The sequence below is a fragment of the Mauremys mutica genome, chromosome 9 (genome assembly GCF_020497125.1).
Source record: "Mauremys mutica isolate MM-2020 ecotype Southern chromosome 9, ASM2049712v1, whole genome shotgun sequence".
In the NCBI taxonomy this organism is placed as follows: domain Eukaryota; kingdom Metazoa; phylum Chordata; order Testudines; family Geoemydidae; genus Mauremys; species Mauremys mutica.
In genome coordinates, this window is record NC_059080.1 from 55493314 (window position 1) to 55510877 (window position 17564).

The window sequence follows — 17564 nt, forward strand, 5'->3', positions numbered from 1 at the left end:
CCAAGCAAAAGCCCCCTTTCCCCTCTTACCTGCTGCTGCATCCCTCACATCCAGCATGTACCCCTCCCATTCACACCTTGCAGTACCTCAATCTCTCCCTCAGCTAATGCCACCTTCCCCCTGCATTTCCTCCTCTCTGCATTTTTGCATTCCCCCTCCCACCTCCCTTCTCATTCTTCTCATGCTGCTTCCCCCCAAAATCACCACCTTTAAGGGACACACTGTTCTCTCTGTTGTGATAAATGGGTCTACAAATTTACTCTATGAGCTCAATTGTAAAAAGTGAATCAAAGTTTATATAAAGCATAACAATAACCGATAATATTAAATGTTGATGGGAAAAATTGCAAAAGGGAGACAAACTCTGAATTAGCCCAAACAAAAAGGCCTATTGATATAATTCAAGGACTGTGTTAGGACCATGACTGGTAACCAAGAAAAACATGAGACCAAAAATCAATGAGCCAAAATTGGCGTGTCGGAAACTAGACCTAATTGGATGACAAAATAATGAGGGGATGGGCTATTCCATACATCAATCCCTTTTTAGGTCCTTAAAGAAACTTCTGGGAGAAAAATTGACTACTGGAGCAAGCTTCACCATCATGGCATCCCTCCCATTCTGCAATCTTCTGGGACCCTGGACCTTCCTTGTCCTAATTCTGAGAGATGTAGTGACCAGACCAGACCAGAAAGAGACACTGCCACCTCCACCAGCTCCAGTTAAACCCCAGACACAGCCTGGTATGTCAGACAGTCGCTCTTCCTCCCCTTCCCCCCACCCTCCATGTGTCCTTTTCCTCCCCCACCTTATTTCTTCTCTTTCCTAACCCTCCTTTTTCCTTCTGTCTAATAAGAGTCTGATTTAGCTAGCCGCACATATTTTGCAACACTGCTGTAAGCCTGTGAACTGAAAGAGGCAACTAAACACAACGTCCTCAATGGTCTGACGGTGGCAGAAATATGCCAAATTTTAGAGTGGCTGATAAGACTGTGCTGTACCTCTGTTTCTCCAGCAGTGAGGATGCAAGGGAGAGTCAACATCAGAGAGAGAAGCTGTATTTTCTGTCTTTGCTGTTCTTTTCTCTCCCCGCTTTGTGTGTGTGTCTTGTTTTGTCTACTAGGAAATGGGACTGGACTTCAACAACAGCTTCGGCCCATCTCAACTAACTTCTTCTCTTTCCCCTCAAAAGATCAGTTATTACCATTTAAGAGACTGTCAAGCAGGAGGATTTTCCTTCTAAAGACTCTCTGCAGCTAAAGGGAACCAGGGATGTTGTTAAAATCAAAGCCTTATTTAATACTTCACATTTCAAATGCTTTAATTGTTTTTCATTCTTTTCTGTATCTTTAATGAAAGGTCAAAATGATTTTTATTAGACTGTTTGCTAAGTGGGCTGAGGGCTATGTATACCAAACCCCAAACCCGGTTTAATACTGGACAGTGACTAGGTCATGTTAACACCTTGTTAACAGCCCATATAGTCCATATAAATTAGCAGAACAATGCCTCACTGCTTCCCCTTGGCAACCCTAGCATACCCCATCACTTGCTACCTCTTTCCTCGCCTCCCACTGGAAACAGACAATTTGAACTTCTCACAAATGTCTTCTCAGAAGACAAGAATCTCCTGGTCTGAAGAATGGACAGGTGGAGTGACCTGGCCCACTACTTCCACAGAAGCATCATTGATAGAGCACTTGGTGCTCTGTGGCATTAGTGGGCAGGTCATCCAACAGACCAGCAGATTGAGAGAGAGACCCCCTATGTTTTCACTCTTCCTTCAGTCCTATTGATACCTCTTCCCTCTCTCCTGGCCCTACCTGGTGGGAAGTGCTGACTCCCCCCATTTCTTACATCCTTGCTGCTCTACTGCACACAGTCCTGATCTTTGCCAAATGTATATAATTCAGTATCCCAGAGTTTAAAACTACTCTGAACTTGCTTCAAATACCCACCATAACACTCAGAGCCATACTAAGCTTAAGCTTCTAGCAGTGAAGAAAAATGGTCGGTCTGGTCGTTAGCACAGCTGTTAGTTTCATAGGACTTAATCTGACAGATATCATGGTAAAATATTCATGATCCCAAAAAGGGAAGACCTGTTAGTAATAAACCTGTGATGAATGCCAACAGCTTAAACCTTTCTCAAACACTTTTACCCAGTTAAGAGAGAACACAAAACAGTAAAGGATACCTGCTCCTTGACCTCGATATTGTGCTCTCCTTCCAAAATAAGAGTCACTGCTTGCATGATTTGCTTTCCATGGGTGCTCATTATCTGGTCTATATGCTGCCAAAGCAATTATAGATACACAATTAGTATACATTTTCTAGAGAAAAGGACAAAAACAGGGACATTTTTATTATGAAAATGAGTGGAATTATCAGCATTTCTAGGTGCCAGTACCTTTATGCAAGGTATCACAAATGTGAGAACCCACTGCAGCAGAAAACAGGAGTTATTTTTCTTTTCATTACTTTAGCCAACCATTGCCACAGGGAGCAGAATAAGGAACTATATGATTGATCCTATTTCCATTGAAGCGTGTTGAACATTTAAATACTGACTCCCCCAGAGCAACACAGTTGTCACTGAGGGCATAATCTGAAGACTGAAGGATCTTTGAGTCATAAATTGACAACCTGATCAACATGAGAACTCAGTGTGATGCTGTGGCTAAATGGGTCAACACGATCTTTCCATATTTAAAAAGGGGGAAACAGCAGACAGGTGTAGTGATATCACTTTGCTATTAGCCAGGATGGGCAGGGATGGTGTCTCTAGCCTCTGTTTGCCAGAAGCTGGGAATGGGCAACAGGGGATGGATCACTTGATGATTACCTGTTCTGTTCATTCCCTCTGGGGCACCTGGCATTGGCCACTGTTGGAAGACAGGATACTGGGCTAGATGGACCTTTGGTCTGGCCCACTATGGCCGTTCTTATGTTCTGTATACAGTACTGGTGAGACCAGTACTGGAAAACTGTGTCAAGTTCTGGGGTCTGCACTTCAAAACTGAAATTCTGAGAGGGTTCAGAGAAAAGCCACAAAAAATGATTTGTGGCCTGAAAATCTGTCTCACAGTGAGAGATTTAAGCAGCTCAATCTATTTTGCTCACTGAAGCCAAGTTTTACAGGTGACTTTATCATTGTCTATAGCACCCGTGCTTGGAGGAGATGAGATACACAGGAGGACTCATCTAGCAGAAAAAGGCATAACAACATTCAGTGGCTGGAAATTGAAGTCAGCAAAGTTCAAACTTGCTGTAAAATGCAAATTTTTAAGTGAGGGTAATTAAGCACTGGAACAATTACCAAAGATACAGTAAATTCTCCATCACTTGGAATCAAAGTCAAGTTTAGATTTTTTTAATATATAAAAAACACCAAAAACAACCCCCACCCACCCCCTCAAAATACTGCAGTTCCGTGACAAGTTATTGGGTTCGAGAGTGAAATTCTGTGGAATATGGTATGGCAGAAGCTAAGAGTAAAGAATTATAATGGTCCTTTCTTGTCTTTAAAAAAAAAAAAATCTATGAAAGAATATAGAGCTACTCAGAAATAGCTGGGGCCATAATTTGGGCTGCAAAACCACTTTAACTGATGGTTTAGACATCAGTTTGACTGTTAGCTCAGGGTGAGTTTACAGGGCAATTAGAAAACAAATATTTTAACTTGTAGATTGAGCTAATTTGATATGAAAATTGAAAATCAATGATTCTGGAACCCAAATGTGCACTTTTTACAGTGTCACTTTTCATGAAAAAAGCACACTTTACAGGTGGCTATGTTCCTACATAGAAGTCCACCTTGCCAAATATTTATTGCAGTTTTTGTCTATTCTTCACTAGATGGGCCTCTTGCTCGTCCTCCATTTGTATCTCAAGCACTTTACTTCTTGCCATAAAACAGTTCACGTGCTTAAATCTTATATCATCTTATTCTATTCTGTAAAAAGGATATACGAACTGTGTGAATGCACAATCTAGAAGACCAAAATCAAAGACTGAAGAATGTTTTAAAATGACAGATAAGAGAGAAATGAAATAGCTCAGACACTTGGGGCTTGTCTATATGGCACTGGCTGTGTGCACCATAGAGCGCTCTATTATGCTGTGCTGTAACTGCCCTGCGTAGGCTATGCTGGCGCAAGGTATCCAGTTCACCTTGGTACCAAGGTATCTTAGTTTGTGCCAGCAGAGTCTACATGGGGCAGTCAGAGCGCAGCATGTTGGTGTGCTCTCCAAATCACACGCTTCTAATGTGCACTACCGGCACTGTGCACTGTGTAGACAAGCCATAAGTAAGGAGAAATATGGGTATCCTTAAGATATCTGCATCCCCATAAGCACTGTAAGTTCATTTCAAAACACAAACCACTCCTCCTGTTATCTAGACTTTTAACAGAGTTTACAAAAATGTGTTGTCTGTCTGTCAAAATCCTTTCTAAACACAAACAGAATCAAACACCCAACAAAAAAGTATTGGTATGTATCTGAGGGCATAACTAGTGATAAAGCTCCAGCTAGATATGCAGAATTCTCTCTTTATTAAAGATTTTCACTTTATTGTGGTCTTTTATGACCATTAGTGTTTTTGGGTTCAGATACTTCAATAATGCACAATGGAGGCCTCACAGTTTCAACAATAATATTCAAAAATGAACTTAAAGAGAAAGGGAATTTGCTTTTCAGACCTACTAGATCACTGGAAAGAGTATTATGCATTATGGATTTACAATGTATCATCTATGAACGCTGGGTTAGCGTTAGGAAGGCAACTTTTCTGGAGGATCTGTTTGTGGTTTTACTTACTGGGCGAGTAGACAGAAGATTTCTGAGCAGTCCCAAAGTTTTCATTAGCACGTTTACATCTGAATCAGAGAGTAACTGGAATAATTGTTCTGTACTCAAACCTTGTAAGATGTCTGCTTTGATCTTTTGTTCTGCTTGAAATGCCATGTTCTGAAGGACAGATACATACAGAAAAACTGAGCCATACACCTCATATTAGCATTTCTCCTTCACTTAATTTTTCCTCAGAGTGTGCTTTCCATTCTGTCTACAGAAGAATTACTACCATCTGCTGTGCATACGTTCTTGATAAAATAACCCTGCAAGCAATGCAAGGAAATGTTACTCACCTTGCAGTACCTGGAGTTCTTTGAAATGCATTGTCCCTAGGTGTAGTGCACTTCAGGTGATCCACAGGCAGCGTCTTTTCAAGGAGGCGGGTACCCAGAATCCAATGCCACAACAGACTGCAGAACTGCCCTGCCCAGGAAAACATCTGAGGCAGCCACCTGCACCAGTGTAGAATGTCTCACAAAAGAACCCCAAGTCATTGCTCAGCAGATGTCAATGAAAGGGACATCCTTGAGGCTGGCTACTGAGGCTGCTTGGGCTGTCACAGAATGTACTCTCACTTTGCCCATAAGAGGGACATTGTTAATCTCATAACAGAAAATGATGCATCTCTGGATCCCTTTTGACAGCCTCTGTGTGGAAATGGCCTCTCCTTTCATCCATTCCATAAATGATACAAAGTCTAGGAGATTTCCAAAATTTCATTCTCTGTAGGCAGACCGCAAGGTCCCTATGCATATCCAAGGAGAGACACATCACCTCTTTCCGCCTGGTATGTGGTTTAGGGTAGAACACAGGTAGATGGGTAATTTGGCTGATGTGAAAGTCTGATACCATCTTAGGGGGGAACTTCTGGTAGAGTCTCATGGGTGCCTTATCCTTGTGGAAAACTGTACCGGGATGGGGAGATCTGCCATGAGTGCCCCTAGATCCCAACCTCTTCTGGCTGACATGATTGAGACGATAAATTCTACCTTCATGGAAAGGTGAAGTAGAGAGCAAGATCCCGAAGGCTCAAACAGCACCTTAGTCAGAGTTGATAAACCAGGTTCAAGTCCCAGGCTGGTACCAGCTTTGCCACTAGAGGGAAGACTCTAAACCAAGCCTTTCAGGAACAGAAATGGGACTGGGTGAGAAAACACAAGTAGGTATGTACAGGTGGGTGAAATGCACTAATAGCCACCAGTGTCCCATGTATTTTAAGGATAATTGGCTAGCCTAGTACATCTGGGATTCCTGACCGTGAAGGGGAAATTCCTTATCGATCAGACCAGAATATAAATATTTTCCACTTTGTTGTGTAGCATTTCCCAGTAGAGTCCTTTCTATTACTGCTCAATATGACCTGGACATCTGCCAACCAGGATTACATTTGCCCATTTGGCCCCAGAGTTGCATTGGGAGCTCATGTTCAGCTGATTATCCACCAAATTCTTGTTCAGAATCAGACGGCGATGGTGAGGGGGACCACAGAGATATTGGTAATGGCTAATGTCATGGAAGTGGGTGTAGAAGTCCAGAGTATCAGTGGCTCCGGTTCCATAAATACGATTAGACCACCTGCTGCCGAGAAGCAGGCTGGAGTAGTTTCTGTAACTTGGACCACTGATGCCGAAGGCGCTGGATCTGACAGTGCCAATGCAGAACAGGTGCTGGCACTGAAGTACCACTTTTGGTATGGTATGGGAGAGTGGTGCTGTCTTGCCCTTTGATGAAGTCCTGGGCTGGTCCTTCTCAGAAGCAGACACCTGGGTCCAGAGCACAAGGTGTCTCCTGACTTGGTGTAGGACGGGGGACTTCTGTCTCCTTTTAGAGGGCTTGGATGTGGAACTTTCCCTCTTGTCTTTATGGGAGTGTTTGTATCTCCCTTCTGCCCTGTCTTGAAGCTGATGAGGGAAGGGGTGCAGGGACCCTAGAACTGGCCTGAGCTGAACTCAAGGGGCTGCTCCTACCTTCTTCAGACTGATGTACAAGAGAGTCTCCCTGGGTCACAGGCTGTCCCCATCTCATGGACCTCTCCATGAGGATTGCTTGGAATCGGAAGTCCCCTGACTGCTTTGCCTTACTTGGGAACAACCAGCAGATACTGCACGTGGGCAGGACATGTTTCCTGCAGGCAGTACAGACAGGTACCGTGATAAATACCAGGAAGGGCTTATGGGGATTTTTGTCATACTCCTCCTCCCACTACTGGAAGACCGGGGGGAAAGGGAGAGAGGCAGTGGTGTACACGAACCACTCCTCACCCCAGGGGCATGGGGAGTTGTCCCAAATCTTAAGGATAGATCCCCAAATATTTATCCTAATGACAATTTATTTACAGACAGAAGCTGAAGAAATCGGCACGTACGTTGAAGCTCCATGCCAGACCATGAGAGGTAAGAAGGAACTAAGATGCAGAGCATGAGGACAGAGCATGAGGTGCATGTGTGGACCAAACAGACACTCAGGAAAAATTCTCCAGTTCTGGACCCATGGAAAGCATGTGCAATCGCTCAAGTACACCACACATAGGAACAAGCACTCGAAGAACTACAGCTTATGAAGGACATTTTTGGATCTCCACATCCCTGACAAAGTCCCAAAGGCTCACCCATTTTCCCTTGTTTTAAATCTTCCTTCTTACTTTTACCCAACTATAGCCTTACCTTTGAACTAATCAGTTATGCTGTTCAATTAGCTCATGACTGACATGCACAAGTGAAATTGATATATGGTTTGAATTTTATTCTTGCTTTGATCTCTTGATTTTACACTCTTCGCTTAATTCCATGGATTTTACGCTTAATTTATTATTTGCTGGAAATTACTGCACTGTGAAGCTTACATCAATAGTTTGTTACGGATATTTAAGTATACTGCCAAGAATACATATATAAAGACATCAGCAAGATCATTTTTTATTTACTGGCTTATAAAAAGTGGAAAGCTGACTGCAAAGAGTTACAAAAGGATTTCACTAAACTGGGTGACTGGTAACAAAATGGCATATGAAATACAATGTTGATAAATGCAAGTAATGCATATTGGAACAAATAATCCCAGCTGTACACACAAAATGATGGGATCTAAATTAGCGGTTACCACACAAGAAAGAGATCTTGAAGTCATCATGAATAGTTCACCCAACTGTCAGACACTAGAACTGGATGATAGGGGATGGATCACTACAAATTGCCCTGTTCTGGCCATTCCCTCTGAAGCATCTGGCACTGGCTACAGTTAGAAAACAGGACACTGGTCCAGATGGACCATTGGTCTGACCCAGTATGGCCGTTCTTATGTTCTTAATATACTTTTAGGGACAGATCACTATTATCTTGTATAGTCACAAATATAGGCAGGCTGAACATCTGCAACGTTATTTTTAGTAACTGGTATGCTCTTCATGGTCAAAACTAAAGCTCTGAATCTCCCTTCCTTGAAGTGTGTTTTGGTGGTTGGCTGGTTGTGTGTGGTGTTTGTATAAACAATGTTTCATTGGAGTGAGTACTTACCATTAAAGCCCAAATGCCATTCACTCGCAAAGCAAGATTTTCACTCTGGGTTAAACTACATAGAAGTTCTATGGCTCCTGATTCTAAAATAGGCTGAAATGAACAGAAAAAAACCACACAGCTTTAGAACACCGTGAATTTACTGGACTTACATGTACATCTATGAACTATCAAATGTGGTACTGCACACTGTGTTTATCTCGAGGTGGATCTTGGTTATTTATTGAGGAACTGTAGACATAACTATAATGAAATGTGTACGCACACACACCCTTTTCAGACAATCTTTGGTCTCAATAGACTGCTAGCAGTGAAGCACCTTTAATAAAAGACCACCTTCATTAGCAACTGATTTTTGATCCCTTGAGCAGACACAGAAGACAGGTTTCACTGTCTTTAATTGCATTTAAACAGGCTGTATTTGCTCTTCACATTCACTAATGAAGACACATTGAGATTTAGTGAGTTCAACACGTATACAAACAATAGAACAACAACGAAGTGTAATAGGGCTAACTCTTGAGACTTCTAGTGACAACCTGAGAAAAACTCAAAGCGCTTGTGATATTATCAGACAATGAGGTTATAAGACAAATACCAACAGATGGATTTTGAAAGCCCCAAATTACTAAATGAAACAAACTACAGTCCACAACAATCAGGAAACTCAGAGTTAAGGTTGTCATGGGAATAACAGGCCAAATTCTTACCTCAATTATGTAAATCTATAATAACATCACCAAAGTCAATGGAATTACTCCAGACTGGGGGATATTCACCCTGTGCACAAGGTCTTCAAAAGCCCTCTGCACCATTTATGTTTCACATAAGGCCTCAAAATAGGTGAGGACCCCTTACACAGAGGTGAATTTCACTGAATTTACATCAGTATACGTGTACGCAGAATTTGCCCCATAGTTCTGTTTGCTTGCACATGTGCTTTATACTAGGGTCTTTCATTATAGGTTGGCAGAACACCGCTGTGGCATGATTTAGCAAATGCTAATTTACAAATATGGATTAACCATTACAAGTTTAAAGATGAAACATCTGGGGTGACATGGTTTATTTTGAAATTATGTGGAATAAACAGTAATAAAATGTCATATATGCAAAAACTTAACTGTAAATTTTATCACCTGATTGAGATTAAATGTATCCCATTAGCTTTTTTCTAATAAACACTATCTCCGCAGTGGTATTAATACTTCTCTCAATATTGAAAAAGTACTATTATAATAGAGTGTGAAAAGTATGCTGATACTCCTTGGCAACTGAAATAAGGATTTGAATTAAGATGCTAAATACTAGAGCTGCCAAACTGTTAAGTTTGGCAAAATGCTGATGGAAGTCAGGCAGGAGCTGGAGCTGGGACTCCCAGGGTCCCTGGCTGTATGGCTGCTGTGGAGCTGGGGATCCTGGGGAGCCTAGCAGTTGGTTCTGGAACAGAACAAAAAACCTCAGACTCTCTGAATTTTTCATGCACCAAAAAATCCTGCTCCAGCTCAGCTCAACTAAATATACAGACAAAATTATTTTTGCTCCTGTAGTTGGTATTTAATGTATAATTCTTAAAGTGCTGCAAATAAAAAAGAAAATACAGAGTATGTTAAATAAAACAAAACATTTCATAGCTATCTGAAGGAATTTCAAAACAGCCTCTCCTTTTATTTTGGCATCTCATGTCTAAGTAAAGACACATTTGCATAAACTCGCACATTTTTTCATGGAGAGAGTCTCCATCAAAGGGCTTGTCTTCACCAGGAGATCTGATCACATTTAGATGTTATGAGGAGTGGAGTTAGCTGACACCACAGTACCCTTTGGCTGACTGGTCACTGTAGACAAGGCTATAAGCACAGCCTGTTGACATGATGCTGAGCACTATTTGTCATTGTCTATACTGACCAGTCAGTTGTGCTCAGCTTTTTTTAGCTAATTCTGCTCCTCATGATGAAGTCTAAACATGATGAGATCTCTTGGGGAAGAGAAGCCCATATCAATGGACCCATTAGCAGCCAGAGCGCAACAGTCTCTGTCTGATCCCCTAGCCATGGTAGAGGCAAGAAATGTGCAATAAGGTCACAAAGAAGACTAAGCTCTGATAAAGTTATGGCATATCACTACTGAACATACTGATGAGCATTTTTTCAACTGCTTATAACATCTTTCTTTTTAACCATTTTCAATAAGGACTATCTATGGCCACGCCAAGTTTCAAGTTGCTAATCAATCGCTTTTTTTGTAGCCATGTTTAAAAATATGTGGATAAAATTACTTTATAACGTGAGAAGTGTTTTTTCGACTTTCTCATCACAGAGCAGATGAAGGGATTTTCCTCAAACTTAAAAAAAGTCACCTATGGGCTTAGATCAAATACTGAAAATTATAGCCCAAAAGATGAATGTTTTGCCCATTATAATACAGAAATGCATACATCAGAGTAAAATGAATACATTATACAATGAAATGCCTAAAGAATATCCTAACCATACTCTACACTTCTTGGGCGGCAATATGTATATTGTACGCTGTGTGCAACATATACTGATATGCATGAAGCACATACACTGCACGGTGAAATGCACAATGTACTTCATATAAGGCAGTGCACTATACATTATACAATGCAATTAATAAAAAAACTTTCTTGAGCATTCACTTTTGTTCAGCCAGGTGAAATCACATTCCTGCAATTATGGCCTATTTCTGCTCACAGTGACGCCAACAAGTGTTTTGCCATTGTGTTGAATGAAGGCACGATTGGGTTTCAAGTCTGTGAACTCAAATTGCTGAAGGTAAAACACATGGCTTACCGCTCATCTGTCAAACTTATCTTCTGGAGAAGACTGAAGTCCATTTTTAATTATGGCCCACAGGCTGAGAGATAAATCTAGAACTATGTACTCCCCTCACGCCACAGAGGTGGAAGAGAGATATGCACAGAGATCAAGGAGAGCCTCTGGCCTTTATGTAGTAACAGATTTTAGTTATGATTATAACTTACTATTTATTCAGTCCCTCATTGTCATACCCAGCATCACTCAGTGGGGATATCTGCTCTTCTTTGGGACAACATTATTCCTGCCCTTTGTTTCTATTTCTTCCCCAACCTTCTCTTTTTCTCTACTTCCTCCCTTTTTTTGTATGCCATCTACATTCTTCCCTCTGCAATTCCTTCCTTGCAGGTACTCCCACTTCCCCACTTGTCACCCCTATCTGCATTTTATCTGCTAAAATTATCAGCAATTAACTAGATGGGGTTTTTTTTTTAGAAGAGAGTCTAGAGCTTGTGAAAGTTGTTGGCTTGACAGCCCTGAAGACTGAAGTTATCTGATTTATCTCTAGAGCAGATACAGCACAGGCAACAAGGCAGATTTATAAATGAAAAGTGTTTTAAAATCTTATTAAAGGAAGAGTCTATCAGTAAAGTTAGATCTCATACAGCATACCCACATCTAACTACATTAGATGGGACCACCTATTCTGTCGTATCACTGCATAATTAACAGGGTTTTTTTTAAATTGACAGCCTATTAGTGATAAAATTCCATCATCCAAACATTACAACTACTGTATAATCACCTGATAGTGATTAAAAAACTTTTTTGCTTACTCAAAAGTCATTGCTGTAACACACAGTTCTACTAAACAAGCAATAAGAAGAAATGATAGGTGAATACCAACCTCTTTGCTTGGAGAGAATTCAAGGAGTAGGTTGCATAGTGTGGAAGATGCTACCACCAGGACTTCATCTGGAGCATTCTGTAAAACCTAAGGGCTCGAGGAGGAGAGTGGGGAGCTCCATTAATTGGTATGAACAAGACTAAGATCACTTTTAAACAAAGTTATGGTTTTGCTTAGCAAGAGCCACCAGATGAGCCACAGTGCCCTCGTACTGCAATGAAGGGTTATGCTGGGATTTGGGAATTCACCTCCACAGTCATCCTGTTGAAGTAGAGCAGTTTTTGAACAAAAAGACCTTTAGGCATTGTGATCTGCATGGCACTGATGCCTATTTGAAGGGGAGGTGGGGCAGTTGATAGTCTTCCCCACCACTCATGTATCCTGCTATTACATGGGCCATAATAGCTGTTCGTTTGTGGAGCAAATAATTTTGAAAGAGTCACATTCTTCCTTTTCGGTGGACTGCAGAGCTAGCACATCAAAGAGGAGCAATCTACACTATCCTACACTATGAATGGTGCACAAAATGCATCTCTTCAATGCACTGAGCAGGCCAGGAGGGAATAAATCATTGGAGACGCATGTTCTCCCTTGGGTTAATGGCAACTCTGAACAGCCTCCTGTGTAGACGCTCCAAAACGTCTGTTAGTCTATAAGGTGCCACAAGACTCTTTGCTGCTTTTACAGATCCAGACTAACACGGCTACCCCTCTGATATTTGACACCATGCAAGGTGCTGCATTTAGCCGTATGGAGTGGAAATCCATCAACCTCATGAAGAAACTTGCACAAATACAGACAGATATCTTCCTTTCCAAATGCAAACGGATGGACATCATACCAAATGGACTAAAGGTAAAAAATCCACTGCTATCTACATACTACACAAACCACAGTGAGAGACTATGCCATACTCTATCAAAGAAACTGCGGAACCACCTGATCAGCATCTTATACAACAAACAGGAAAACATCAAAGAAGAGCTCTCCAACCTGGAGACTCTCATAAATAACCAAACTTCCATACAAACGGACTTCACTAAAATAAGACAGGAGATCTACATTACTCACTTCACCTCTCTACAAAGGAAAAAGGACTGTAAGCTGTCTAAACTCCTACCTGCCACATGGGGCCACAACCGTGGTACCCCTAACCCACCCAGCAATATCGTCAGTCTATCCAACCACACACTCAGCCCAGAAGAAAAGTTTGTCCTATCTCGGGGACTCTCTTTCTGCCCTGCTACCCCCACCAACATGATACAGTTCTGCGGCGATCTGGAAGCCTACTTTCGCCATCTCCGACTCAAAGAATACTTTCAGGATAACACTGAACAGCCCACTGATACACAGTTACCCTCCTACCAACAGCACAAGAAGAAGAACTCCCCATGGACTCCTCCTGAGGGTCGAAATGACAGTCTGGACCTATACATAGAATGCTTTCGCCGATGTGCACAGGCAGAAATTGTGGAAAAACAACATCGCTTGCCTCATAACCTAAGTCGTGCAGAACACAAGGCCATCCACAGCCTCAGAAACCCACCCTGACATTATAATCAAAGAGGCTGATAAACGAGGTGGTGTTGTCATCATGAACAGGTCTGACTACCTAAAGGAGGCCGCCAGACAACTCTCCAATACCAAATTCTACAGGCCACTTTCCTCAGATCCTACTGAGGAATACACTAAGAAACTGCACCATCTACTCAGGACTCTCCCTACACTAACACCGGAACAAATCAACATACCCTTAGAGCCTCGACCAGGGTTATTCTATCTACTACCCAAGATCCACAAACCCGGAAATCCTGGACGCCCCATCATCTCGGGCATTGGCACTCTCACTGAAGGACTGGCTGGATATGTGGACTCTCTGCTCAGACCCTATGCCACCAGCACTCCCAGCTATCTCCGTGACACCACTGATTTTCCTGAGAAACTACAATGTATTGGTGACCTTCCAGAAAACACCATCCTAGCCACCATGGCTCTCTACACAAACATCCCACACACAGATAGAATACAAGCTGTCAGGACCAGTATCCCTGATGATACCACAGCACAACTAGTTGCTGAGCTCTGTGCCTTTATCCTCACACACAACTATTTCAAATTTTATGACAATATATATCTCCAGATCAGTGGCACCGCTATGGGCACCCGCATGGCCCCACAATATGCCAACATTTTTATGGCCAACCTGGAACAATGCTTCCTCAGCTCTCGTCCACTCACGCCCCTTCTCTACCTACGGTACATTGATGACATCATCATCATCTGAACCCATGGGAAGGAGACTCTGGAAAAATTCCACCACGATTTCAACAGCTTCCACCCCACCATCAACCTCAGCCTGGACCAATCTACACGGGAGGTCCACTTCCTAGACACCACGGTGCAAATAAGTGATGGTCACATTAACACCACCCTATACCGAAAACCAACTGACCGCTATGCCTACCTTCATGCCTCCAGCTTCCATCCCGGGCACACCACACGATCCATTGTCTACAGCCAAGCACTGAGGTACAACCGTATCTGCTCTAACCCCTCAGACAGAGACCAACACCTACAAAATCTCCATCAAGCATTCTCAAAACTACAATACCCGCACGAGGAAATAAGGAAACAGATCAACAGAGCCAGACGTGTACCCAGAAGCCTCCTACTGCAAGACAAACCCAAGAAAGAAACCAACAGGACTCCACTGGCCATCACATACAGTCCCCAGCTAAAACCCCTCCAACGCATCATCAGGGATCTACAACCCATCCTGGACAATGATCCCACACTTTCACAGGCCTTGGGTGGCAGGCCAGTCCTCGCCCACAGACAACCTGCCAACCTGAAGCATATTCTCACCAGTAACTGCACACCGCACTATAGTAACTCTAGCTCAGGAACCAATCCATGCAACAAACCTCGATGCCAACTCTGCCCACATATCTATACCAGCGACACCATCACAGGACCTAACCAGATCAGCCACACCATCACCGGTTCATTCATCTGCACATCCACCAATGTAATATACGCCATCATATGCCAGCAATGCCCCTCTGCTATGTACATCAGCCAAACTGGACAGTCTCTACGGAAAAGGATAAATGGACACAAATCAGATATTAGGAATGTCAATATACAAAAACCTGTAGGAGAACACTTCAACCTCCCTGGCCACACAACAGCAGATCTTAAGGTGGCCATCCTGCAGCAAAAAAACTTCAGGACCAGACTTCAAAGAGAAAGTGCTGAGCTTCAGTTCATCTGGAAATTGGACACCATCAGCTCAGGATTAAACAAAGACTGTGAATTGCTTGCCAACTACAAAACCAGTTTCTCCTCTCTTGGTTTTCACACCTCAGCTGCTAGAAGAGGGCCTCATCCTCCCTGATTGAACTAACCTCGTTATCTCTAGCCTGCTTCTTGCTTGCTTATATATACCTGCCCCTGGAAATTTCCACTACATGCATCCGACGAAGTGGGTATTCACCCACGAAAGCTCATGCTCCAAAACGTCTATTAGTCTATAAGGTGCCACAAGACTCTTTGCTGATTTTGAGATTAAACTTTTTTCTCTACATCACAACAGTCATATACCGGGGGACATTTCCACACTCTGCATTGTGGAAAGGAGATGTAGGATAAAAAAATCTAGTAAGTTTTCCCCATTAGCTGCCAACAAAATGTTAAAAAAACACCCGATTCTCCACTGCCTGGCACCTTGGATAGTCATTTATACACACACTAAGTAAAGTATAGGACAGTGGAGAATAAGGCCAAAAGGACTGATATAAATCCAACGGCGTCATTCTGTGGGCCTCAGTCCCTCACATGCCGTGGTGAGAGTGTGCCCACTTATGTTTGACAGAAGGACTGTACATTTATTTACCACTAGCCAGAAATATTTTCCTTTTAAAACATGATTTTCAAGTTGACTGAATAACTACACTCAATCGTTCAAAAGTAAGCAGCTTCTCTTTTCTGGGGGAACTAGTGAGCCACTAACTTAAAGGCAAGGATCAAAGTCAGAGGTGATGTAAAAAGTGGTGTAACTTACTTACGTAAGTGGGTATAATTTATATACTGAAGGGACAAAGGCAGAATTGTTACAGGAAAGTCAACCAAAAGTAGGGTTTAAGACAATGTACCTCTAAAGCTATTGAAATGAATTTGCCTTGACACAGTTCAAGAGGGACAGCCAATGCTTGGTAATGGAGAAATGCCTGAAAATGTGAAATTCCTAATTACAATATTGCTGACATTCCTTCCTACCAAGCAAATCCATCCCTAAAATTTTTCTCCTGATCAATGGACTGGGAAGCTCTTTCTGTGGTCACAAATACAATAAGCAACCAAGAGCAGGATGCTAGTAAAACAGTCAGATCCATTTTGAAGACGTGGATACATTTTATATTCCCTTTTGAACAGGGATGGGTACAAGGCTGAGCCAGAGATCATGGACTGGCTCAAGAAGGCTTTTTTTGGAATGGATGGCCAGGTTCTCCTGCCATTGTTCTAAAATATCAAACTGCTGTCTTCACCTAAAAAGAGGAAAAGAGCTGACAGTCACAAAGAATCATAAAACCATAAGGTTGGAAGGGACCACAAAGGTCATCTAGTCTAACCCCCTGCCAAGATGCAGGATTTGTTGTGTCTAAACCATCCAAGACAGATGGCTATCTGGCCTCTTTTTGAAAATCTCAAGTGAAGGAGATTCCATGACTTCTCCTAGGCAGTTTGTTCCATTGTCCTACTGTTCTTACAGTTATGAACTATTTCCTGAGATTTAATCTAAATCTGCTATGCTGTAGTTTGAACCTATTGCCTCTTGTCCTGCCCTCTGTGGCAAGAGAACAACTTTTCTCTATCTTTCTTATGGCAGCCTTTCAAGTATTTGAAGACTGCTATCATGTCCCCCTTTAATCTCCTCTTTTCCAAACTAAACATACCCAATTCCTCCAGCCTTTGCTCATATGATTTACATTCCATCCCTCTGATAATTTTTGTCACTCACCTCTGGAACCTTTCCAGTTTCTCTACATCTTTTTCATACAGCAGTGACCAAAATTGGACACAGTACTCCAGCTGAGGCCTAACCAGCGTGAGTAGAGTGGTATTATCTCCCATGACTTGCATGGTATGCCTCTGTTTATGCAACCCACAAATTTTTTTAATTTTTTTTGGCAACAGCATTGCATTGTTGACTCATGTTGAGATTGTGATCCACCACAACTCCCAGATCCTTCTCAGCTGTGCTGCTGCAGAGCCAGTTATCCCCCATTCTGTATTTGCGTGTTTGGTTTTTGTTCCCTAAATGTAGCACCTTACATTTGTCTTCATTTAATTTCATTTTGTTGTCGATAGCCCAGTTCTTCAATTTATCAAGATCCCTTTGAATTTTAGCTCTATCCTCCAAGTGTTGGCAAGCCCCCCTAGCTTTGTGTCATCTGCAAATCTGATCAGTATGCTCTCTATTCCTACATCCAGGTAATTAATAAAGA

The 17564-nt window shown here is 42.2% G+C and overlaps 1 protein-coding gene across 6 annotated transcripts in view; it reads right to left on the minus strand.

Moving 5' to 3' along the window:
- Positions 1–17564, minus strand: part of ARMC8 (armadillo repeat containing 8) — a 227790-nt gene that overhangs the window by 22137 nt on the left and 188089 nt on the right. For 5 of the 6 annotated variants that reach the window (XM_045029370.1, XM_045029367.1, XM_045029372.1 and 2 more), the window contains 4 exons: positions 12058–12144; positions 8371–8463; positions 4823–4972; positions 2199–2294 (listed from right to left, as the gene is read on the minus strand). In XM_045029370.1, the coding sequence (XP_044885305.1) occupies positions 2199–2294; positions 4823–4972; positions 8371–8463; positions 12058–12144 (426 nt within the window). The remainder of the gene's footprint in view (positions 1–2198; positions 2295–4822; positions 4973–8370; positions 8464–12057; positions 12145–17564) is intronic. The other variant, XM_045029371.1, reaches the window with a different exon arrangement.